This window comes from Pteronotus mesoamericanus, unplaced genomic scaffold (genome assembly GCF_021234165.1).
Source record: "Pteronotus mesoamericanus isolate MK-2021 breed Mesoamerican mustached bat unplaced genomic scaffold, CSHL_Meso_final contig_173, whole genome shotgun sequence".
Taxonomy (NCBI): Eukaryota; Metazoa; Chordata; class Mammalia; order Chiroptera; family Mormoopidae; genus Pteronotus; species Pteronotus mesoamericanus.
The window spans coordinates 13281673-13309454 of NW_026555072.1; the positions used below are offsets into that span (position 1 = coordinate 13281673).

General features: G+C 35.5%; 1 protein-coding gene across 1 annotated transcript in view; it reads right to left on the reverse strand.

Moving 5' to 3' along the window:
• Window positions 1–27782, reverse strand: part of CFAP47 (cilia and flagella associated protein 47) — a 332513-nt gene that overhangs the window by 146673 nt on the left and 158058 nt on the right. The window contains exons 36-41 of the mRNA XM_054566336.1: window positions 25409–25524; window positions 18671–18821; window positions 16742–16830; window positions 14176–14262; window positions 6866–6912; window positions 4961–5103 (exon numbers count right to left, since the gene is read on the reverse strand). Of these exons, the coding sequence (XP_054422311.1) occupies window positions 4961–5103; window positions 6866–6912; window positions 14176–14262; window positions 16742–16830; window positions 18671–18821; window positions 25409–25524 (633 nt within the window). The remainder of the gene's footprint in view (window positions 1–4960; window positions 5104–6865; window positions 6913–14175; window positions 14263–16741; window positions 16831–18670; window positions 18822–25408; window positions 25525–27782) is intronic.

The window sequence follows — 27782 nt, forward strand, 5'->3', positions numbered from 1 at the left end:
CCTCACAAACTATATTTTATTTTCCTTGTCTATCTAGTTAAATGAAGCCCTCAAATAACACAATTATATGCAACATTACGAGACCAACTGTTAATGACCCAGAAAGGAGGAACACAGAGACTGAATTGGAAGGAAAGTTTTAATTCCACCTCTGCCATTTAATTAGCTGGGTAACCTTGTACAGAACATGGACACCCTCCAGATACAAATAATCTCAACCTTAAAAGAAAAAACTTTAAAAAGCATTTCTAGACAGAAAATCACCATTTTGTGCCATAGGTCTTAAATTCTACTTACTTTTTTATCTTGGACCTAGATCTTACTAGGTTTTATAATTTATATGTTTGAATTGGATGAACAACATTATACTATTTTGATGATTTAACAGGCACATGAGAGCTAAGCTAAAATTCAAAAATGTTAAATTCTGTATACTGGAGAGGGATCATTAATCATTGTAGATGACTATTTGACTCTGCAATAATTATAATATGAAACTGACCAGTAAGAATAATCACTGTTCTTTTAAAATACTATTTATCATAGAATGATTGAGCTAGGAGGCTCAGTAAGGGTAAGAAGTATAAAAAGATTTATGTGCCTGCACTAAAAAGTTTAACTTTCTTAACACAATTTTAACACGATCTTAATTGCATGCCTGATAGATTATTCCGAAGACATATCAAGAAGGCAACATACATTTAAATGGCATAAAAAATGAATTGATTTTTAATAAAATATATAATATGTTATGGGAAAGCACTTCATTCAATAACAGAAAGCTGGGCCTAAGACTCTGGAAGTCATCGTGGCAATGAAAATTAACAGTCTCTCTTCTCTATTACCACATATTTCAAAAATAGTTTCTATTCAAATTTTTGCCACCAAGTTTCTCAGCAACATAATGAAAATTTGCTTCCCTTCAAGTATGAAAATCACTCAAATTGTTATTAAGATTGATCTTTATGCCTTGGGTCACTGTGGCTCAGTTGGTTGGTGTGCCATCCTGTATACCAAAGGTTGCTGATTCCATTCCCAGCCAGATGCAGGGTCAATCCCCAGCTGGGGCACATATGGGAGGCAACCAGTCGATGTTTCTCACATCGGTGCTCCCCCCTCTCTCTCACTTATTCTCTCTCTCTCTACCCCCCCCCCTTTCTCTTTAAATTCAATAAACATATTTTTGAAATTTTTTAAAAGATTCATCTTTATTTCAATATCCCTCTTAACAGTTCTCTCTTGTTCCCTTCTTCCTTCTGCCAAACCCAACATCAATCATCACCTCTTCTTTCACCATTGCTTCTCACATCTTTTTCTGTCTTTACAGATAGTAAATGAAAAGCAGAGAAGAGCAGAAAGCAGTATAGAACGGTGGCATGTGGAGTAGTGTAAGAGATTGCAAGTCTCCTAGCCAGTCTCAGTCTTCAGTTTCTATATCCACCTCTTAATCTACTCTGCTTTGAAGCCAGAGATGCTTTCTAAAACAAAGATGAAACCAGATCATGCCTCTGCTCAATACCTTCCTGCTTTCAATAGTAATAGTAATAATAATAACAACAATAATAAACTTATTTGATTTTAAATGCACTGCTCTCCTCCTCCTTTATCAACCCGAGTTATCCACCCAACCCATTTTCTGCTATTTCCAACGAACCATTCTCTGAAGTGGCAATTCAAGTGTCCTTGAATTTCATGCTTAGCTGTTTTGCCTCATGTTCTTCTTCAAATTTTCTGGGCATACTTCTCCCCAGCCCAAACTCTGCTTTACTGCCAAATTTTGACTCATCCTCCCTGACCAAACTCCTCTATTAGCCAATTATCTCTGCTCTTCTATCATATAGAAATGCACTCTTCCCTCTGTTCGAGAAATGGTCACAAGCTGTCTGGCTATGTTATATAAATGAGTGGACATGTCCTGCTAATTAGGACACCATGTACACAAGGAGAGATTAGGTCTTGCCAGGGCATCTTGTTGAGGGCAAATGAAATGTGGTTTACTGTTAAAGAGCGTGACAAATAACATAAATCACCCTCAAATAATACTCAGTCTCCCCAGCTATAGAAATAACTTTCATAAAACTGTAGTTTGCCTAAGCGTAACATTACATAAGACTTTAGTATAATACAGTGCAAAGTTTTTATCTTCGCATTCAATAAAATAAGCAAAAATTATTATTATTAAAGTCTGTACATTAATTATGATTGCAGAAAGTTGCAAATTAATTGTAGATTATTTAAAAAACATACATGAGTCAGGGAAAATGAAATGAGTGACAGTGCAAAAAGTCAGACGAGAGGTTCTACTTATATCTACACTGATAACAAAGGAAATGGCCACAGTGCAACTCATGTTTCACAACTGGTCTCTCTTTGGGACTTCGGGCCCTGGTGTGGGACAGGACCAATTTTTCATAAGTTGTTCAGAGATGCTGACTCCCATCCAACTTCCTCAAGTCATCAGTATCTGGACATTGGTTTTGACTTGTTCTGACCCATTTTTGTTGACAGAAAAGGACAATGAAGGACTGGAAGATAAATCTACCAGGGGAGAGAAGAGTCTGGTTTGGGTCAATAAAAAGCCTCATGGTTGGTGGGAGAGGGCTGGTTAGGCCACGACAAGCGCCTACAGCTGGAACACACTCTTACCCCAGGCCCCGTGTCAAGGACCCCTGTTCGATGCCACTGCCTCTCTCACATGGATGATTCCAGCAATGACAGGTGGTTTCCTATTTGGAAACCTAGTGCTACACACAGTAGATGTTCACAAGGGCGCCACTGTGGACACAGAGACCCAGGGTTGTGTCCAGACACTTCTTTGTGCTTTGCAGTGTTTGTGTGCCTTGTATGGGGGTCTATCAACCACTCCTTCCAGCAGACGCAGTTTCTCAGGGACTCAGTGGCTTATGATTTAATCTGCCCCATCCACACAGAGCACACATTTCTTTGGATTTCTGGCATTCGATAGCATGAATTTTTAGGGCTTTTGTAGGTTTTCCCCTAAGGTAAAAAATTCTAGGAACACTGATGGGAAGTTTTATAAAACTACTTGTACTTTCAAAGCTGCTATATAACTCATTTCATTTTTATTATTTGAAAGTTTGAATAAACCAGCCAAAGTGAGACAAACGGCTTTTCCTTAACAGCAGTGTTAGGAGAAATGTTTCTGTTTTACACATGGAAAGCTATCAAATAGAGGCCTAATTACTTCACAGTTTTCAACAGGTGGTTCTTAATAGCAAAGCAGTTATCACACATTTAATAAGAACAGGAGCTAACTAGGTGGACTTGGATATTTGATTATCTACTTAAGCGTGTAATTGCATTTTTCAATATAATTAGCAATAAAATTGAATGTGTAAATTAATAGATGTGTTTTCCCCACATAACTAATTGTAATTCAATGCAATCCTTTACATTAAGGGCATTATTTCTCAATTGATAGCAATATAACTTTATGATTATTTTTCTTAATATTTTTCTAATGAGGACGAATTATATGTAATCAAAAGTCATGTTTTAATAAATTGACATGCCAAGTGTAATTCTATTTTGATTAATTTAGATAAAATTTATGAAAGCAAACATTAATATTCCAATAGTGTAATTTAAGGGATAAAATCAACCTCCTTACTCTACTATTGAGAATTAACCTTAGTATTTTTCAAAGGATATATTATAAATTGATATAAAAAAGGGATTGTGAAACATTTGACCAAACTACTATTTTTCACAATATACAGAGGAATTCAGTTAAATCTTGAACTCCTTTAAAGGATATAAAAAACGAGATTTAGCATTATTATAAAACAGCATTTTTTATTCACAAATGGTAATTTTAACTATAAAACTAGACTATATTTTACATATTTCACAGGCTATATTGTATTTCACATGTAAAAAATCTTATAGACACCAGGTAAAAACACCTCTTTCCAATTGCCATTATTCCACTGTATATACATTCAAGACTGCATAATTGATACATAATTAATACATTTGGGGCTATATCCCGGGAGTTATGAATTCCCTCCTCATGTTAACATATGACAGCGTCTTTCTGGAAAGGGATAATGCCATCAACTTTTCGTCTATGCACAATCTCTCTTTCTCCCTTCCCAGTCCCCCTCTCAGTGTCTCTCTCTCTCCCTCTCTCCATCCTTCCCTTCCTCCTTTTCGTCTCTCAGTCCCTCTCCTTTGTTGCCTTTAAAGAAGCAAGACACACAGATCCCTCGTCCACTAGGAAATTAATTCTACCAACAACATGGGACAAATTGGAAGCAGCTCCTTTCTCAAATGAACTTCTTGGAGAACCCAGCACTGGCCAATCACTTACTGAATGAAAACTTGATAGCCCTTAAGCAGAGGACCCGTCTAGGTCATGTCTGGACCTCTGACCCATTATAAATGTAACATAATGCCCTGACCTGTGTTGCTTACTTAGTTGGACATCATCCCACAAATGGAAAGGTTGTGCATGCACGTTTGATTCCCAGTCAGGGCACATGCCTGGGTTGTAAGTTTGGTCCCGGGTCAGGGCACATACAAGAGGCAACCAATTGATGTTTCTCTCCCTCTCTTCCCTCCTCCCTTCCCCTCTCTCTAAAAATAAATAAATAAAGTCTAAAAAATTGTGATATAATACATGTGTATTGTTTTAAGCCACTTGGTGTTTGGTAATTTGTTATGCAAACATAGATTAATATACAGATAGGACCGCAGCAAAGTTAGGCATGCCTCTACTCTGCTTTCAAGGAACTTCCTTATGCAGCCACTATAAGATGTGCCCACAACTAGTGTAACTCTGCTTATTCCTGAGAATAAGCTATTTGTTTAGCTACCAGAGGGCTGAAATTGTTACCTACGTTTCTAAGGTCTTCAGCTGCCATCAAGTCACTTGTACTACTCATTCTATTAAAGGGCCAGGCCAAGATGAAAGCACACAGCGCAGTTTTGTTCTCACCTTTCTGTTGCTGAGGATGATAATACAGTAGCGCGTCTGCAGGTCGAAGGGAACAAAGGAGATTGCCATGTCGGAAATCCCTTTCGCTTTTAAGTGGAGAGTTGTGGGGGAGAAGAACTCTCTCATGAGACTGGACCTAATTGCTGCCAAAACAAGAAGCAGAGTTTGTTTACATATCTTTGCATAAGTGCTGTTCCAATAAGTAGCTGTTTCAATTAGTGATTCAAGTTTGGGAATGAGTAACAAAATGTTCCAAGCATGAGCACACACATTCAGAAGATAATACATACATTTTTTAATAACAATGCAATTGTGATACACTGTTAAAGATGTCTTAATAAATAATTTCTTTAAAGAGGGAACTTCATGAGTTTTTAAAATCAGCTTGATATATACATATAAACAGTAGAGTAGTCATCAAAAAATCTAAAATTTGGGGGGATTATGTAATGGCTTGCATTACAGGTAGTAATAGGCTAACTGAACTGCTGGTTGTCAAACCTGTCCACAAATTCTTCAACACTGCCTTCAATGTGGTGATACTGGCCAGTCTTAGTGATTTGATCCCAACAAACAGTATGTGAGAAAGTAGCAAAAGCCAACCAAGTGTGATTCCTGACACCAGGTCAGAAAAGGTAATACAACTTCTTACTGATCTCTCTTTCTTGGTTCACTTGCTTTTAGGATCAAGTGGTTATCCTGTGAAGAAGCCTAGGCCACACGGAGAGGCCACATGTGAGTGTTCAGGGCAGTAGCCCCACCTGATCCCAGATGAAAGGCATTAATCATCAGACATGTGAGTGAAGCAGCTTTTGGGATGACTCAAGTCCCAGCCACAATCTGACGGCAATTGCAAGTTCACCTAGCTGAGGCCATTCACCCCAGAAGTGTGAGAGGTACTAATCATACTTCACTTTTATTGTTTAATGCCAGTACCTTTGGGGTGGTTTATCTGTAGCTATAGAGAACCACAACATTCCTATATCCATTTTCTTATCCATGATTCTAGCCATATTTTCTAATCTGCATTCTCCTCATAATTTTAAACATGGTGATGATACCTGCACCCTAAATAGATTTCAGCAGTTCAGAATAAGCCAAAAGAAACATAAAGGTCATTTATCTAAATACATTCATTGTACAAGTAAGGAAAGTAAGACCCAGCAGGGAAAGAAAAGATGGGGGTAGGGTTCTCCAAAAGGTCATAAAATGACTGAGGACCCACCCTATGGCCTCCCAGTCAGCCTTCAATCCCCAAGGTCTGCCATTCTGTCTATAGTTTCACTTCATAATATGCTCTATACAGAAAAATAATACATGAAAACAAAAGATTTATTGGGTTGGCCAAAAAGATCTTTTTTCCCCCCCATAAGATGGCTCTAGTAGTGCTTAGTTGTCTCTAACTTCATCCGAAACAATTTTCTCAGATTGTATTGTGATAGCTGTCACATCAGCATGGATTTAAAAAAATTATCAAAATTGGTGAATTTTGGTGCAGCCATTTTAATATTGAAGGTGGAAGAAAATGTGCAACATTTTTGGCATATCATACTTTATTATTTCAAGAAACGTAAAAACACAACTGAAACTCAAGAAAAGATTTGTGCAGTATATGGAGAAAGCGCTGTGACTGATCAAATGTGTCAAAAGTGATTTGCAAAGTTTCATGCTGGAGATTTTGCGCTGGACAACACTCCAGTTGGGGAGACCAGTTGATGCTGACAGCGATCAAATCGAGATATTAATTGACAACAATCAATGTTATACCACATGCAAGAGAGCCGACATACATAAAATATCCAAATCAATAAAAATATTGGTGAAAATGGAAAATATGTCTTTTGTTTTATGGAAAAAAAACTAAACAAATTTCTTGGGTGCCAACCCAATGTTTGAGGTACTCACAGGTTTTAAAGATTTGGGGGGCTCCACAACTGTCCTCAGCACCATCACTGTCACTACAGTCATAAGTGAGGAGAGAAACAACATCGACAATGTAGATAAAACTCAAAAACAACGCTTTATCTTAATTTAATCTTACAGTTCCCTAAAACTATGGCTTCCTACACAGTATGATGTGTCAAGACCACATATTTCTTTCATGTCCCATTTTTATGTTTATATTGTCTTAGAAATTTTAAAAATAAGGAAAATGCAAAAAGGAAAATAATCATCACCCATATTTCCACAGCTATTTTTAAAAAATCTGGTAACATAATTGTTTAGTACTTTCAAGTGCTATCGAGAAGTAAGTATTTGATGACAATAATAAAAACCCAAATTCTGAAACTCAAAAGTGGGTGATTGCAACTGAGAGCTACATAGGTACTCTCTACAAAAGTGGTTCTAGAACTTGATGTCTTGAAAAATTCTCTTCTTTCAGCTTATTGCTTCCACATTTCCTTCTTTCTCAATAAAGGTAGAATCCATGAGCAGCTGTTTAATCTCTGCTTGCATTTTTGAAAATTAATTAGCAGCTCACAGCCTGAAGCAACTGCCTCCCTTGAAAAGCTCCATTCTTCTAGAACCCATCAATTTTCCCCAAATTGCTCTTCTCTTAGTATTCAAGATTACTTTGCTCAGCAAGCTATCAATTAGTATCTGGACTCTCGGATATTGTTTGCCTGATTTTTTTTTTCTGAGAATACAAAATAAATAAATAAATAAACAAACAACCATATTTTCTCAACTTGTCATCTGCTTTTGCCTAAATTTAATAGTTAAAATATATTGACTATTTCCAAGTAAATTTGTACAAATATCCAGGCCATTTCTCCAAATGTTGTCTTCTCTTTACACCACCTTCTTAATAAGGTAATTTACCTTGTCTTATAATTTATTCTGTGCTTTACTTCTACTTCACAGACATTCTCAGTAGCAGAATAAGTAATATCTTTTTTAAAAAAATTACTTATTTTAGAGAGAGAAGAAGGGAGGTAGAAAGAGAGGGAGGGAGAGAGAAACATCAATGTGTGCTTGCCTCTGTCACGCCCCCAGCTAGGGATCAGGCCTGAAACTAAGGCATGTGCCCTGATAGGGAACTGAACCAGCGATCTTTCGCTTTGCAGGATGACACCCAATCCACTGAGCCACACCAGTCAGAGCATAGTATCTTTTTTAAAAACTAAAGAACATTTAACATTTTGTGTAATTGGAGCATTTGATACTTTAAGGCTATCATAGATAGATGAATATTTCAGCATTAAGATGGAGACTAGATAGAGAGTGGAGAAAACAACAAAAAAAATGCTTATTCTCAATGCAGAGTTCTATTGCCATCTCTTTGATGATGGAGCTCTGGGTAGAATGCCTGATTAAAATCCTCAGATAATCTCCAAACCTCATTTTGTTCAATATTTGCAATGTAAAGCCTTTCAGTCATTTTTTTTTTTTTACAGTGAACAGAAAAGCAGAACAATTTGGGCTTCATCTCCTTTTTTCTTCTCTTTACCACTTTTGTTAGAGAACAGCTAATGAAAGGACATTTTGAAGAAATCAAAGAAGTGCCTCATCCTCAAAGGAGACTCTAAAACCTAGAAAAATTGAGTTACCTGTACTATTTATAGGAAAGATGAATAGAAAAAATATGCAGGCCTAGGAATTTTATTGACTTCCTCAGAAAGCTAATGATTATCATGATTAACTCAGAGACATCAAAAAGTAATTTAATAAAATAATCTGGCTCGTGAAATTTCTAATTTACCTAATCAGTGTTCTTGAGTTTAGATTTTCTGTGATAAACTCAACTTGCATACAAAACCAGTATCATGCATGTTCCAAAGAGAGAACAGGAAACAACTCATTTACTTTCTGTTAGTCCCTGCACTTTGGCCCATGCTATTATTTTCCTAGATGCTCATTGATTATTGTGGAAACCATAGCAGAGGGGGCATGTTGAAACCTTTCGTCTTGAGGAAGAAACAGCATCAAAAGAAGTTAAAATTATACAAAGTACTGTAGATTAAGCAGAGGAATATATTCTGCTAATTTCCTCTGCAGTAGTGGCATGAAACTCTTTCCAAGTGAAATGATCAAAATGACTTTAAACTGGCTCTAACCAGGGCATGAATAAATCAGCCCCAAGAATGACTTCCTATTCAAGCCGTTCACAGTAAGGAACAAAGATCTTTATTGTAAGCCTTCTTGAAACTACTCCCAGGCCAGCATTGAGGGCTGTGTCTAAACCAAATAGCAAATTACCTGGTTCAAGTCAAGTTTTCATGCATCATGGGAAAAAAATATACAAGGACAGATTTTTAGATTCATTCCATCCTCCATGTGTCCAGGAGTTCTTTAAATAACAAAAGGGCCTGGTGGCCACCTGGAGTGCAGTAAAAAACGGGATGTTTGCTGCTTTTGATACCCCTTTGGCCCCTAAGCAATTGAGAAGTCTCTGAAGCAAGGGGTGCTAACCTGGGGTACAATAACAGAGTGGATCTGAGAATTTAAATTTGTATGTGATAAAGTAGAACACCCGAGTATAGTGTATATAAGGAAAAAAAAACTGCTTCTTACCTCATTATTCTCTTTAAATGTATTCTCTTCCATGAATAGCCCTATACTATCTAGACAGTGATATTCCTTGCCAATTAGCTCTAAGCATTTTTTAAATACCACATACTACTGAATGTATTCTCCAAATAATTGCCTGCATTTGTGTAGATTTTTTTTTCCTTCTCTGCTTGATGGCTGGCTCCTTGAAGAACAGATCTGTATGTGACTTATTTATCCCTATACTTTCCTAGTACTAAGAACAGTGCTTGTGATAGCACTTGGCAAGAATTAATTGAATGATAAATAATTCAATATTGTTGGGAAAAGAGCAAGTCATATTACTGTGGGAAATTATTTACAAAGTGTTCATATCTGAGCACTGCTGATGGGTGATTTAATTTTAAAGTGTGTCTAAAATCAGTCCCCTCTCCTGATCCTTTCTGATAATCCTTTGCATTGAATTAGAATAAAAACATCTTAACTACTTGGCTTGTGCTCATGGATGGTGTTCCCATGGTAAAACCATCCATGTGGTTTCAAATGTGTTGTTTTATATGTGTCTGTTATTTAAGAGCAGTTTATAGAGTACTTTTTAATTTTTTAATAGGAGACTAATGTTTTTAATGCCACCTGAAAGATAATGTCTGCACTTTACTGCTCATTTGAAGAAAAAATTTTTTATTTGGGGATATACTGACTGAAGTGACTCTCAGAAGGACTATTAGTATAAACTAGGTCATGCTGCAGTAACAAATCCATCTCAGTGGATCAGCACAATAGATCATTTCTTGCTCATACTATGTGTCCACTCTAGGTGGAGAGGATGCACTCAGAGATCCTTGGTGAAGGAGGCTCCATTTCTGTATGTAGTTTTCTAATAATTGTCACAGGGAAAAGGAACAAGAATAATTGCTCACTGGGTCTTAATAATACCACTTGGAAAAGACAGGCATTCATGCCATTGGCCACACAATAACTTCAGTGATATACTGGGGAAGTACAATATTAAATTGTGCCTAAAAAGAGGAAAATAGGGATATCCGTAAAAAGCTCTAAAAATACAGCTAGTTAACGGAGATTTTTAAAAAATATTTTCTTGTTCTATTATGTTTCCTTCCTGATTAAACCTAGAGAGCAGGCCAGAGTTTTATTGAGACAATGTAATGCTTATTATATGGATGACTACAAACAAAAGTTAACCACAGAGGTAGTACACCACACTTCCATTCTGGTCATAATTTAAAATGCATGTTCTTAAATTTTATTTGTGTCCAGAAACCTATACAAGACAAACATCATGGGGAGCTTTAATAAAAACAGGATGTGTAACATTACTATTATTTTGTTAAGACACTGAAAGATCAAGAGACAGCATTATGCCAATGAAGCCAGATTGATAAAATATTAGATACCTCTGTGCTATCTGGAGACAAAATAAGTCTCTTCTGGTTCCCCTCATGGTGGAGATTGTTGGTTACCAATCCCAATAACCATTGGCCCTTTCCCCTTCATTGCCAAATCCCTCATTTTATTTTGATGTGTATGTGGAAAGGGGTGGTTTCATGGTCTTCCTCCCAGCTAGGTTCATTCACTTGATCAAGATTTGGCCAATGGGCTACAAGTGGAAGTATTTTTGTGTGGCATTTCTAGGAAGCTTCCCTAAGAGAGAAAGAGCACACTCTTATCCTTCCGCTTCCTCTTTTCTGCTGCCTACAAAGTGGATTTGATTGTTGAAATTCTGGATATTTTAGCTGATCCTTGAGAAAGTGAATAAAGACTGTGCCTGCTCCAGAACAGGAGCCTGGAGGAGTTACATAGCGAGCAGCCAGGACCCCAGAAAAAGGAGCCACACTAACTGTTTCTAAAAAATCTCTTCAGAATTAACAGGGGAAAACCACAGCCTTTTTGGAGAACTTGAGACTGTTTTATCTCAATGCCGCATAAGGACTTGGGGCTCACCATTCAGCCCACATCAATGCTGAAATGACCCAAGGACCAGCCTTTCTCCTTGAGAAACGGCGTGGCCTTTGTCTTTATAAGCTCTAATCTTGCCTTTGGTAGGGGAGACAGTATTATCGGAGGTGCACAGGAGTGAGTCCTTGATCACTTAATCTAATGGCTCTGAGTTATTCTTTGAGATTAATCTGCAGAAGCCTGACTACTCTATGTTGCACCATGTTCTTCCTGATGCAACACTCAGCATCACTGCATTTTTGTTTCTTTTCTCACATAAGGGTTTGAGAAAAGAACAAAGGAAGTACAATATTATAAATACAAATGGAAGAGACTATAGAGAAAGAACGATCAATAAATGCTTGAAACCGTGGTAAACACACTTCTAAAGCTGTACTTCATCCTAAACTGGCAATTATTTTGAATATTTCCAAAATTTCCTTTTCTTCCAAAATTAAATTATAAATGCTTTCATACTTGTTCAGCGCTCTTTGTTTTGAGATGCGTAAGAAAAAGAAAATGTCTTTACCTCAAGTGTGAGAGTGGATGGTTTCAATAACTTTAAGATTTTGGGTTCAATCAAAACCATTCCAGAATATTATATGAAGAAAAATCATGTTAAAATTTTGGATACAGAATTCCTATACTGCATTCCAAATTGTGAAAGTAGACTCAATTTTGCTGTTCATTGAACTGATCCAACTTTGAGTTACTTGTGCTCACAGATACCTATAGCAATGCTTTGAGATCTGACATAGTTTGATATGTAATACTGTAAATTACTTGCAATTAATGTGAAGAAATGATTTCAAGGCAATCCAGGCAAAATCTGTGATCACAAAGCAACTTCTTAATCAAGAAACAAGGGACTGAAAAAGCTTAAAATTTAGGAGAAATGTTTACTAAAGTTTTTTTTTTTAGCAATACTAGCATTTTATACTACAAAGAAATTAACATGAAATACCTACAATACTCTATTCTTATATCTGTAAATGTTATCTTAAAGCTTAATGTATTAATTCATATTTTATTGTTCACAACAGCAAAATGTAAAAAGAAGACTCTGAATGCCTTAGTTAAGCATGAACTCAGCATTCAATAAAACAAATGCAGTAAGACAAAAATGAAATTTCCTTCCACAATTTTCTCAGAGAAAAACCAATAAAGGAATGAAATATTTTATAATACATTCAATCTTATAATTTAAATTATTAACTTAAATACAATTCACTTTTTAAAAACAATCTATAATCATTTCAATCTAAACAAGATCTATACAATCACTCTAATGGTTTCTGATAACTTTAACATTGGGAATTCATATGGTATCAACATAGCCAAATCCTTGTTCCCTGGGATATTTATGCATCTAAAAGAATGACAATGAATGTTGTCAAGCATTACAGAGACGAAGGTAGATGCATTTCATTAATAGTCATCTGCACTATTTTCTTTTGGCCTGACCTTAATTAATCATGGCAACATTGTTTTTAATCCACTTCACTTTAAATAGTTATGCTATACAGTTGACCCTTGAACAACATGGTAGAGTGCTTAGGGGTGCCAGTACCCTCCCCCTCCCCCTCACAGTTGAAAATCCACATGTAACTTCTGACTCCTCCAAAACTTAACTACTAACAGCCTGTTGACCAGAAGCCTTACCATGAACACTAACAACTGATTGACACATATTTTGTGTGTGTTATATATATATAATATACTGTATTCTTACAATAAAGTAAGCTAGAGAAAGGAAAATGTAAATAAGAAAATCATAAAGAAAAATGTAATTAAGAAAATCATAAAGAAGAGAAAATACATTTACAATATTTATTTTTAAAAAATCTGTGTAAGTGGACCTGCACAGTTCAAATCCAGTTCTTGAAGGTTCAATGTAGTTAACATTTGAGAAATATAAAGCAAACTAACTTAAAAAAATTCAGCTTCTCTATTCAGAAGTCAAGGTTTCTTTCTAAACTAAATACAGACCTCATAAAACAATAATGTAGGTGGAATAAGTTTAAATACAGCCAATCTTCATTATCCATGAATTTCATTAACTGCAAATTCACCTCCTTGCTAAAACTCCCTTGTAATACCAAAGTCAATACTCATGGTGCTTTAAGAGTTGTCTACAGACATGTGCAGAGTAGCAAAAAACTCTAGTCACTGGTCATACAAGTTCCAAGGTGAGGTCAAACAAGGTAACACTGGGCCTTTCTGTTTCAGTTCCCATGCACAGATGACCAGAGCATGGAAGCCAGAGCGGGCAGTATAGAAGTGTTAGAAGGTCCAGCTCTGGGGCCAGGTGGACAGGGTTTGACACCCTTCTTTGGCACCTGTTAGTGGCACAGCCTCAGGCAAGTCATTTAACACTTCTGAACCTCATTTTCTTTGTGCAAAGAAAATAGAATCTATCAGGATGGGTTCTTTTTACAATTTATAATTAAAATCTGTGTTTAGATATATTTCTCCTAGGAGCAATGGTTCAGAATTCACCAACTGAATGTTCGCAGTAATTTTATAGATCCTAACTACCATGATTAAAGAGAATCCGCTGTATTTAATCATGTGCATATTTATTCAATTTTCAGGCACATAAACCTGTACCACATTAGAGAATAAGTAAGAATAATATAAATTATATATAATATAAATTGAATATTTCAAATAAATGAAAACTATTATGGAACAATATAACAAGTTTACATAAATTTCTCAGAATTTTTCCTCAGATAACTATTAGCATAAAATGTATGGATATTTACCTCTCGTTCTTTTGGCTAATGAATTGTCTAGATGAATTTAATTGCGATGTCAAGGTCAGAAATGTTGAGGATTCCACTAAAATGACTCTAAAATAAAGAAATAAAAGCATTACTTTGGATTTTACTATAAGAAGCATCAGTAGATGATTGGATCAAAAAACTATGGTACATATACACAATGGAACACTACGCAGCAGAAAGAAAAAAAGAACTACTAAACTTTGCGACAGCATGGATGGAACTGGAGAGCATTATGCTAAGCGAAATAAACCAGGGGGCGAAAGACAAATACCATATGATCTCACCTATAAGCGGAACCTAACCAACAATACAAAGATGCAAGGAAAATATGACCAGCAACACTGAAAGGAAAAGAAATCAACAGAGACAAGAGGGAAGGAGGGGTGGGCAGGGAAAGGGAAGGGAAGGGGAAAGTCAAGGAACATATAGCAAGGACTCATGGACAAAACCAAAGGGGAAGAGCTGAGGGAGGGAAGGAGGGAGGGGGCAAGGGAAAGTGGTGGGGGGGAGGCAGAGACAAATGTATTTAAAAAGTAAATAAATAATAAATAAATATATTTAAAAAAAAGATCAGATGACCACAAAACATGCTTCTTTTAAATTTTTTTCCATCTTTCATAAAATAGAATTAAAATCAGAATAAATTACAGTTTAAAAAGTCTAAGAGTTCTCATTCTACAACTAAAAATAAAGTCTTTAAAAAAAGAAAAAACAGAACACCAATCCTTCATGAGCCCTTCAAAAATAGAAAGGACCATTTTCCAAGTCATTCTCCGAGGCTAATATTAAGAATACAAAAAACAGATAAAAAGATATCACAAGAAAAGGAAATTACACTATTAAATCCTTTGATTATGAATGCAAGATAATAGCAAATCAAATCTCACTACATGTTAAAAAAATAAAGGTATTACAGAGCAAGTAATAGCTGCACTCTGCAAACAAAAAATTTGAGAACCATTGATTTGGCAGGCCACAGGCATGGGTCCTATTCCTGTCTCTGTTAAATCTAGACTGGGTTAACTTTTTTATTAAAAGTAATGTTAAATTTTGATTTTAAGAAAGATCAAATCTGGTCACTGTGCTACATAGAATTTTGGGGGAAATATACAAAGTTTTTATTTTATTTTAAAATACATTTAATATGAGATTATTAATAAGAACTAAATGCTGATCATTCTGTAAGTGTAATATCAAAAATTAAGTAACTTTATTGTTACCGTTTATAACATAAAAATAGTCTGTATAAATAATTAATTTCCTTTCTCAGCTATTTTACTATTTTAAAATTTGAAAAATAATATATATGCCTACTATAAAATATTGATTTTAAAAATGTTATGATCAGTTTTTAAATTTTGAGTTTTATAATTTTACCTAAGTTTAAGGACCATATTCATACAAGGGAATGAGTCAAATTTCCCCAATTAACAATCTTGTCCCCCACCAAACCATGCACCCTGCACAAGAAGTCACAATTGTATTGTGATCTGGGGTAAAACATAAAGGAACAATAATTTTTTTTTTTTGAAAACATACAACTATAACATTCTACCAATTCCTGGGACTTTGAGATTTTCTTGATCCTGATATCTTCTGAAGAACTGCAGTCAGTCATTTGGTTCATTTAAGGGCATATTTTAATACTGCATTAATGTCACATTTTCTGACATTTTATGCTCCTTACATTCTGATATAACACTTTAGTAAAATTATAGTAAATAAAATTCTCCCTCAGTGAACTTGGGAACCATAAATTCACCAATAACTGTTTAAACAAAAGAATTTCTGTTTTGTCAACAACAAATGATACTATTAATAAGAACCTAACAAAAGCCTAGATATACAGTGATTTAAAAAAACTGAAAATTATCAAACATTAATAAACATGCATATGACTTACAGTCTCAAAACAAATACTGTTGTAAGGATTTGATTTCTATAGTTGGTGGAAAGAGAGTTTCCAATTTAAGAAGTACACTAAGGTATCACTGTCATCTTCTCCCTCAACACGTAAGTATATAGCAAGATATTTTTCTACTGTGAACTTAAACAATAATTAAGCACTTTATTGTAGTTTCATCTCAAATCCATATTGTTGCTATTGTTGTTAAATCTCAAGATGCACAAATACACACAATGTTCAGTTTCAGTCAAAGATGCCTTAAGTAAAAATAAATTTTCTGCTTGAATAGATATTTCACTTTTGGAAATTAACATGAAATAAAATTAGAAATAAAAAGTCTGTTAACATAAATATTTGAAATGGAAAGAAGAGTACACCTCAACACACAGAAAGCTTATGTACAAAATTCATAAATTTGGTATTATCAGTCTTAGCTTTGTATAGATCAATAGCATTTCAAGGAAAACTGATTTACCTTCATTAGTTCTTCTATTTTATCTGATTAATGCTTATAAAATTATAGCAATGTGAATAGAAAACATTTCTCCTCAAAATAGTGCATGTTAAAGAAAATTACATATTTCCCTTAAGACTGGATATGGCTAACTATAATGAATTTAAATCAAAACAATAACTTACTTGAAGTCGCCAGCAGTATTGAAGGGGTTTGTAACCTTCACAGTGAGGTCTTTACATTTATAACATGGGGTTCTGCATTTTATCATGCTCTAAGGTAAAAAACAAAATAAAGACATACTAAATGGTAAGAACAGAAAAGGAATAACCTGAATTATAAAATATAAGCTTAAAGTATTTAAAAACCTGATGATTTAAATACTATGATGATATTAATTTATATAATTCTCCTTTTCCCAGAAACACTGTACCACAAAAACCTGAGTGGGAAGAAATAAAAACATATTTCATTATTTTACATCATCACTGATCCCCAGTACTATGCTAACAACTGAAAATGTGTCACATATTGTCTCTCAAATAGATTCCCTTAAATTTTTTTTATTAATGACTGAGCTTTTCACATTTGCAAATTAGGTAATTATCTATATATCTAATAACATGACATAAGAGAGAGGCAGGGAGGTGTGTGTGTGTGTGTGTGTGTGTGTGTGTGTGTGTGTACCCAGATGTGTGAGTGCATGAATATCTACATGTGTATGACATTAGAGAGAGAGAGGCAGGGAGGGTGTGTGTGTGTGTGCATGAATATCTACCTGTGTATGACTATGTGTCAGGGCGATAAGCCAGTGTTTATAATGCAGTGGCTACACTGGCATATTTTTACTATAATAAAAGCACAAATGTACAGTTTAAAATTCAAATTACCCAGTGGATTTCCAGAGAGGAAAAGATTCTAGGAATTCTACATTATCAGACTGATCATGTTCTTACCTTCTTTTATTCCTCCATTATTACCCACTCTGCCTCCTGGTGACTAAGACCAGGAGTAGTCAGATGGAAAAGTAAACGAGACCACATGAGTTTCAAGTGTCAGCTTCTCTGCCCCAGAGCCATGTTAATGACAAGCTAATAAAACAATCTACATCTCTTCCATACATGTGCCAAACAACACAGTGCTTTGTTTCAGAGGATTTGTGTGAAAGGTTTGGGGAGTGTAAGAGTTCACTATACGTGAGAAAATTAGAAGATCATAATACACATCTCAGTGACAATCAAACGCCTGCTTAGTGTTCTGGGTGTCATTATCTAAGAACCCAGTCTGTCCTTGTGAACACCTTAATGCTCTCCTTACACAACTTACCATTACCAGAGTTATTCTATTTACTTCCTACTCATTGCACTGCACACCTAAAATTCTTTATAATCCGTATGGAAATCTGGCAACATAACAAACGTACTTCTTCTTTCCCATATGTCCATGTTAGAAAATAATATTTGGCCAAAATGCTGACTACAAAAAGGCAATCATAGCAACATCACCATCATTTTATAGAAAATTTTAAAGTCCTTTTCCTTCATCTTTTGAAATACAAACAGAACTCTGGAACATCATCACCTCTCGATACATGTCAGTATTAGTATTATATTTATAATGGATTTAATCCACAGGGCACTGAAAATAAATTGATGAATGTTCCAGTTGAAGAAGAAAAACATTTTCTTCGCTGTGTAAACCACCAACTCTTAATTCAAACAAAAGTAGAAAAAGGCCCAGGGACTGCTTTAATTTCAATCACAAAGCTCCATGGTAGAGGGTATGTATGTTGCTACGCGTCCAGCGAATGACTCCTTCGGGAGAAGCACAAATAAATTACAGTAATCCTAAAAATCTGATCTTAAAATAACGTGTAATACAAGTCCTTTCAAATTCTATCATGAAACTAGAGGCGTATTTTCACAGAAGAAGTATCATAGTAAGAATATCACAGACACAGAGGCCAAAATTTGGGCAAATACAAGTATATACACACTGGATCTCAAGGAACAAGAGCTGCCAGGAGATAAAACTAGGAAGAATAGGTTTGCTTAGGATACTCCATTGTCTGGGAAGAGAAGTGGAGGCACACAAAATAGGTAAAATTTACTTACAACAGGATGAAATTTGTGGACTTCGCCCTTAAGAGTAAAAATCATTGCAGCGCCCCCTACTTCATATTTAGATTTTGAAATTAACATCAGTGAAGCTTCAGCAGGATGGAGGAAGCGACTGGTGAACAGCACATTGATATTGGTTTGGCCTCTATTTAATAAAAGATACAAGAAAAATGTTTTATTGAAAAAAGACAACTCACAACCACCTAGTCAGTGTAGTCCACGTGCCCAGTGCCTACCTCTGCAATATACTCACTTCTACAATAAAATTCAAGATTGTTGCCTATTTCAGGAAACCTACAATCTAGTTATTGTCATCAGTTAAAACATCTTGATCCACCACTACGTCGTCCTCTTTGGAGAAAAGTCTATTCTGGTATTCTGCCCATTTTTTAATCGAATTATTTGTTTTTGTGGTATTCAGTCATGAGTTCCTTATATATTTTTATATAAACTCCTTACCAACAGCCATATGAGAAGATGCTCAACATCACTAAGTATCAGGAAAATACAAATTAAAACCACAATGAGATATTAATCTTACACCTGTCAGAATAGCCACCATTAATAAATCAACAAACAACAAGTGCTAATGAGGATTCAGAGAAAAGGGAACCCTTGTGCACTGTTGGTGGGATTTCAAATTGGTGCAGCCACTACAGAAAATAGTATGGAGTTTCCTTAAAAAATTAAAAGTAGAATTACCACATGGCCCAGCAATTCTACTTCTGGGTATTTAACTGAAGAAATATGAAACACTAATTCAAAAAGATACATGCCCCTCTATGTTCTTTGCAGCATTATCAACAATAGCCAAGCTATCAACGCAATATCTAAGTGTCCATTGATAAATAAATGGATAAAAAAGAGTTGGTATATATATGATGGAATATTACTCAGCCATAAAAAAGAATAAAATCTTGCCATTTGCAACAGAGGGTATTAGAGAAAGACAAATATCATATGGCTTTACTTATATGTGGAATCTGAAAAACAAAATAAACAAACAAAATAGAAACAAACTCATAGATACAGATAAGAAATTGATGGTCACCAGATAGGAGGGGGATTGGAAAACTGTGGAAAAAGAGAAAGGCATTAAGTACAATTTGCCAGTTATAAAAACAGTCCCAGGAATGAAAAGTACAGCATAGGGACTATAGTCAGTAATATTGTAATAACTGTGTATGGCGTCAGATCGGTACTAGACTTATTGGGGGGGTCACTTTGTAAGTCATATAAATATCTAACCACTATGCTGTGCGTCTGAAACTAACATAACATTGTATGACAACTGCAATTGGTAAATAAATTAATTAAAAAAGAAAACATGTTGGGCCAGTCTATAAAATCTAAAAGCTAACCTCCAAAAATATGTATAATCTACCAAATATAGGATTTCCTAACAACTAACCAAAGAAAATCATATTTTTTTGTGTGAGAATTTCATAGGACATTCTGTGCTACTGTTCAGGCAAATTCTTAGTCATATCACTGGTTTTTGGTCACATGGAAGAAAACAATGAGGAAGAATAAGAATTTTAAAAATACTTAGAATTCTGGTTGCAAATAAAATTCGAATCTCAAATGAACTTAATGGTATATAAGTAACATTACGTTTATTCACAAGATATATGTAATTAAAAGAAGGAATCAAGAAAACATATCCATCTCCCTTAATCTTCAACTTCCTAGTCTAAAATATAGCAAAAAGGTAGAGTCTATGGCCTTGGAGATTTCACTTCCTAGTTTGTAGGGGAATGGACTGAGCCATGGCATCTTGGTAACCCTGCATGACAACAAGGCCACATATGCAAGCCTGAACTGCAGGGGATGTTAAGTCTTGGCACAAAGTTCTATGATCTTTCCGTAACATAAGCGCACAGAGGCTCATGAAGTGCGGCTACAAGAACATTTCTTACTTGCCTCCCCACTCCCCTGCGAGGCTGTCACCCGACAGTTTCTGAAGAGGTCTGAGGCTTCTTACCTAGCCCCTTTCAGGGTAGAGTTAGGGGCTATAAAACTACTTGGTTGCAGCATGAAATTGACTTTCAGCAACAGTGTGTTCTACTGTGTATGTCGCTGTCCTCTGGCCCTGTTGGTATTGTGTGGTGCACAAGGGCAGGTGACCTAGCCCATTGATGGGTTACTTTGCTTTCACTGCTTATGTAAATAAAGGACTCTTCAAGTAAAAAATGGTTTTCATTGTTTCTTTACTGGCTGAATCTTTCAGCCATGTCTTGGCTTGCTGCAACTGTGGGTGATAAATCTTAGGGAAATTTTACCTTTGTTTTTTTCTCTGGTTTTTAACATATTTATTAGCATTATACATCACATCACAGTTATTCTTTGTACTATCTCTGATCACCTTCCCTTAGCATACACATAAATGGACATGGAGATAAGAATAGATTCTCCGGGTGCCAGACTTTGGCATCATTCCCCAGAACGGCTGAGGAATTATTGTCGAATAGGTGAGTTTAGGGAGCAGCGGAGTAAAGTGAATGGGGGGCTTCCAGATCAATAGAAACATTCTCCAGATTGCTATTTAGGGAAAATTACAGCTCAAATCTACCAAGAGTGGGAATGGTTTTTATCCAGATATGTCATCACTAATCTCAATTTGTGAAACAGGACATTTTCTTGGCTATTATGAAAAGATCATGGACTTGAATTTGATTGAAAACAAAGAATATTTGTCCTTGTAATCTTTTTCTGAGTACAATAGGCTCAAACTCTGTGTTAGGCGCCTGTGAGTGATTTAGTATTTTTCCAGATACTCAAAAATCATCATTACATAAAACCATTCATTTCAGTAATTGATATCTATAGAGAATTCATAATATGCCAAGCATTATTTTAAGATTTTAGATACTGTAATGAGAAAAAAAACCCCACGCAATTGCCCTGGCTGGTGTGGCTCAGTTGGTTTAATTCCCTGCCAGGGCACATGCCTTGGGTTGCTGGTTCAGTCCCGAGTCTGGCATATGCACACTGATGTTTCTCTTTCTCCCTCCCTTCCCCTCTCTCGAAAATCAATTGAAAAAAAAAAAGAAAACACTACTGTTAATCTCCTAGCTCTTACACTTTATAGGACATTATGGAAAATATTTCATCACAAAATAAATGTGAAAACTACAGATTACGTGTGTGCTATCAAGTGGCATGAGAGCACATCATTGAGACTATGATATAGTCTGAAAGGAGTGTGTGTGTGTATACACATATATGCGTGTGTGTGTATACACATATATGTGTGTGTGTGTACACACATATATATGATGCAAGATATAGTGAAGGTCCTGCCATGAAAGCCACATGGACCATATTGAGATGTTCAGTCTATATCATGGTGGTTATGGGAAGCCAAAGGGATATTTTAAGTAAAAGAGTAACATAACTGAATTTGCATTTTAAAAAATTATTGTCATTCTGATATAGAGGATGGATTGAAGGGAAGCGTTTTTGGAATCCATTGTAGCAGCCCAGTTTAAAGACGATGATGGTACATTAATATAGAATGGAAGAGGTAGATAAGAGGAAAAGGTGACATTTAGGAAACACATGGTAAAATAAATAGCACTAGGTAATGGATTGGATCTCCATGAAGTTGATAGAAAAAGGTGTTCAAGAATGATCATATTCTAAATAACATGCACATAGTACATGAACTTATGAATGTATATTTAAGTTCTATGAAACACATTTTTAAAAGATTTTACTTATTTTTGGAGACAGAGGAAGGGAAGGAGAGAGAGGGAGAGAAACATCAATATGTGGTTGCCTCTCGAGCACCCCCTACTGGGGACCTAACCCACAACCCAGGCATGTGCCCTGACTGAGACTGAACCAGTCACCCTTTGGTTCGCAGGCCAGCACTCCATCCACTGAGCCACACCAGCCAGGGAAAGATTTTATTTATTCTTAGAGAGAGGAGAAGGGAGGGAGAACGATATGGAGAGAAACACTGATGTGAGAGAGAAATATCAATTAGTTGTCTTTCATATGTACCCTGGGGACTGAACCTGCAACCAAGGCATGTGCCCTGATGGGGAATCAAACTAGCAACCTTTCGGTTTGTGGGACAACACACAACTAACTGAGACACACCGGTCAGGGCCTATGAAACACATTTTAAAATACAGTATCCTTTTTATGAGGCCAATGGTTTTAGAACCATTAAAATTTGTGCTTCTCTTGAATATAGATACTCCCTTTGTAAAAATTCTGTAATCATTGAAGCATGTAAATGACAGGGATTCCTTCCTGAATGTGTCAGAAAGTTCAGAATCAAATGGGTGGTCAACCTCTGGTCATGTCTTAGGCCTGCAGAGATGTATATCACAATTAGAGGCTTTATTCTAATTTTCTCACCTTTTATTTTTCTTTTCATTCCAATTGCCTCCCCCTCATTTAAAAATAATCTCCTTCATGTTATATGTACCTCATAAGCTACTTCAACTTGGCTTTTGGAGAAGACGGAGAATAAATATATAACACATCAATGTCAGGGCCCATATGGCTCAATAAGAATAATGAGGGGAAAAAAGAAACAGAATGGTTTTCTAAAACTATACTTTCACTTTTACGACAGTCACTATGGTTATAGCTAAATTTAGTCATGAAGTTCGATGCAGAAATAAACATTTTTGTTTATATGTTGATGTAGCTGTTTAATCTTTCTATATAAATTATATCTGTGGGAATTTAAATCCACAGCTGGTAGAAAGAGCAGTTATTAATTGTGATTTAGACAGAATCTAAGACAGGATGTGGTACACACAGATAATTATATAATACCTGATAATGATAAAACCACAGGGTTTTTTGTTTGTTTGTTTAAGAAAACAAAACAGTTTCTGAAACCTATTCGCAAAAACCAAAAGCCATAAAATTACTGAGCCTACCTAAACAGATACTTAAAGAACCACCGAATAATAGTAGTCAAGCCCACAAAATAAAATGCACCCAAAAAAGTGAATAATTGTTTTCCACGTACATGGAGAATTAAGCATTAGACAACCCTTCTGTGTTTTCCTTGAGAACACATAGGTGGCTTCTTTTTTCCATTTTCCTCTGGTTCTATACACACATCACAAATTAAACAATCATCAGAGTATATCCTCGTTGTATATTTCCTTATATGGCACTCTGCTAGATTGTGAACACTGTGAATAGTGTTGATGTTTTCATCTATAAATCACCAGCACTTTGAATTGGGGTGCGGGGCAAATACTTATTGAATGCTCCCTGTAAGATCCAGTTACAGTACTAGGTGTTTTGCCTATACAGCTACACTTAATACTGACAACACTGTGAGTAAATATCCACACTTTCCAAATAAAATAAGAAAAATGAGGCTGGATCATAGAGCCTGTACACGTCAGTATCAAAACCTAGCATTTAATTGTTAAATGACATTAGAGAAGAGCTAGTCCACAATGGCATCTAAAACTCAGAGTATCTCGTTAAAACTCTAATAAAGGGATTTTTCTTTAAAAAAGGCTAATTAGAGGGATCCACTGAGGAATATCTAAACAGAGGCTAATAAAGGAAACAAAGCTGCCTTGTAAGACTCCTGGAGAAGCCATTTCCAGAAATGATTAGTTTCAGAGGGCAAAATGGAGTTCAGACAGCCCTACTCTTCCCAAAGCCCTAAACTGAAATCTACCAATTGACAAACCTGTGCATTTACTGATCACAATTTACTGTTCTATGGCCATTTTATTACATATGAATGGATAAACGAGTATCCCAAGTCATGAGAATAAGTCCTTCAATGTGGAAACACTGGGACCAAGAGAAACTAACATTAACTGACCTCAAAGAAAATGAAAATAATACAAGTAATGTAAAAGAGACATTTATAAGGCTATTGTAACCTCAAATTAAGGACATGCCGCTATTAAATAAAGATATTCAAAAAAAGAAAGTGCTCTTATAAATATATGACATCTATCTATCTACCTATTTATCTATCTGTGTATACATACCCAATGGCTAGGAATGGAGAAAAATGGGAACATTGGGGTTCTTTCAGGTATGATTATCAGTCTTCTACCTTTTTCTAAATTGTATACAATGAGCACATAGGGCTTTTATAATCAGAAACAACTATATAGAATATATAATGCTATATATATATATATATATTTAGCACACACTGCTTCTCGTTTTCTGCAGGAAACAGGACTATACTATATAAACGATTTATTGTTTAGTCTCTAGAGCCAATGTACATGAAAAATAAACTACAATTAAATGTATACATAAAATACAGCTGCTTTATGTTAGAAATTTTTTTAAATAAAATTGATGAGGAATCTCAGCAACATATGAATAATTTATCTAATTTATCTAAGTGTGAGTGATGGTGCTTTCTTTTTTTTTAAGAATTTTTAAAATTTATTTTTAGAGAGAGAGGAGGAGTAAGGGAGAAAGAGAGGGAGAGAAACATCAATGTGGAGAGATACACTGATCTCTTGCCTCTTGCATGCTCCCTACTGGGGAACCTGCCCGCAACCCAGGCAAGTGCCCTGACTGAGAATCAAATCAGCGGCCTTACAATTCGCAGGCCGACACTCAATCCACTGAGCCACACCAGTCAAGGTGGTGTTTTCATTTACATATATCTGCTAAAAACAAATCTTTTTTTTTATCGTTACAACACACATTAAATCTCTAGCTGGTATGTCCAAAGGAAAAAAAATTTGAAAAAATAAAAAAAACACTTACCTTGGAGAAATTGTCACAACACTCCTTGACTTTTGAATGGAGAAGTCAGCGGCATCTCTTCCAATAATTGATATTCTATATATTAAGGTTTTCTGGCTTGAATTTTTCACCAGAATCTATATTGCAGAACGAGACAGTAAAAATAAGATTATGTATTTTAAGAAATATGCAACTTAACATTTCTTATTTTTATCAGAGACAGTTCTACACTTTAATGATGCAAATATCTGTTCCTAATGTGCACTAACTGGAAGCAAACAGACTTTGTATTTGAAGACAGCATATATACAGTTTAGCCAAAGTGGGCAGGCAGAAGGAGCTTTCACACAAGGAAATGACATAAAGATTTGAAATCCAAAGTTAGCAACTTGGATTTTATTCTTATTGCCAAGGGAAATCTTTGGGGAATTTTAAACAGAGAACTTATACAGTCCAGTTTACAAAAAGGACACTCTGGCTGCTCAGTGTAGAAAGTTATAGAGTGTAAGTGTAAAACCAGAGGTCCAAGCTGGAAACAATGGTGGCCTCATCTAGACCCAGTAGTGTGGCTAGGGTGCGGCTGTCCCTTCCTTCCTGATGCTGAGGTGTGGAAAGTACTGGAAAATGACTTACTTCATTTTTAGAGAGAGTGCTGCATGAAAACTTAAGTGTAGAAGCCTTTGTGTAGAATATGATAGGGATTCAAAAAACATACACACATTAGGAAGACATTAGGTTATCATGGAAAGTAATGATCCAAAAGAGGGAGAAGACGCAGGGCAGATGGATGATTGGCCAAGTTACCATGAAGACAAGGTAACTGCACTTAAGCAGCCCAGGAACTGTAGTGACAGACATTGAAGAGTTCATAATTAGCACTATGTGTGACTATAGTGAATTGTAAGGAATATGGTAGAGATTTCTTGAGATAATAAATTAACTACTTTCACATTTTAATGAAAAATTTGGTAACTACCAGGACAAGTATGTTGTTGCTGAAGAGTTCATACATTCAGTTACCTCACGGATGTGTGGGAGGGTGTCTTTTAGAAAGAAATTAGAAAGAAATCATATTTCCATTTTAATGTGATTTTTTTTATTGTACCATGACAATTAAAATTTATGTTTCAATATGAGCTTGTATTATTACTTTTTAAAAATAATTAAATGCCATAAACAATTACAAACATGTGGTCAGAGTTAAAGTATTGTTAATAATACTTAACTGTAACCAATAAACCAATGCTTAATCTAATTCAGACTCCTCCTATCTTCTGCAGGCCTAAGCAAAACACTTCCAACTGTTCATACATTTTATTTTGAAGTCAGAAGTCATCTCCAATATAATTATAGCTTTAGGCTAGTTAGTACTCAAGGCCCTTGAATATCACTGCAGTTAGAGAATTAGCATAGTAAACAGTATTGAAAAAATTTTCTAAAGAGTTTTATATTTCATTTTCTGACAAAAAAGGGAAAGGAATAAAATTAGATAACAGGGATTGTATCTCATTATTTGCTAACAAAAAAATCACAAGGAGTAACTTTCCTTTCCCTAAATTGAGTCCTTTACACTTTGGGACAAGAACCTGAGTTTTTCCCTGAGTTTTAACTGAATCTTAGCAACCATCGCTCATATTGGCACAGTGGCTACACGGTTATTTTTTCAAAGAGGTTACAACTACAAATCAAACATCACCAGGACATATATTTTAAAGACCAAATATGGACAAGTTTTGCATTGGAAGTATAAACTTAACCCCCCACCCATAAATATGGGGAGGAACACATAAAACAGCCTGAGGAAAAGAAATAAACATGATCCAACCCAAAGCAGTAAAATAACTTGTGTGCACAATAAGATTTTATCAGCCCATAGTGTCCTGAGAAAGAAGCAAGGAGACCACATATAAATCTGGTTAAAGATTTTATGAAAACAATCTTAGATAAATATAAGCAATTTAAAATTACATGCCAGAAGATATTTCATGAGTGTTCATGTGAAACAAATTGTTTGAAATTGAGGGCAATTATCCCTGATAAGATATTTCTCAAAGAGAACACTTGTTATTGTCATAGGATTTTAAATTTCATTTTCAATTTTTTTTCCTGAGAAGAATCCATCATTACACATTTAGTACCTCCAGCATATATAATATCATTTAATGGGAATTAGGTGGCTCAGGTCAGGGGCACTTCCATTATTACTTCTTTTTCTATATCCTTATTTGAACAAAATGCATCTGGATGTGCAAACTGCTCCCTAAAGGAAAGTCAAGCACATTCAGGTCCCAAGTTTCCACTTATGGTGTCAGTCTTCTTGCACATGAAATGGATTTCAAGTTTCCTGAAAGGATTGGCCCTCCAAAGTACATAATCTTCATTTTCCACATCCCTA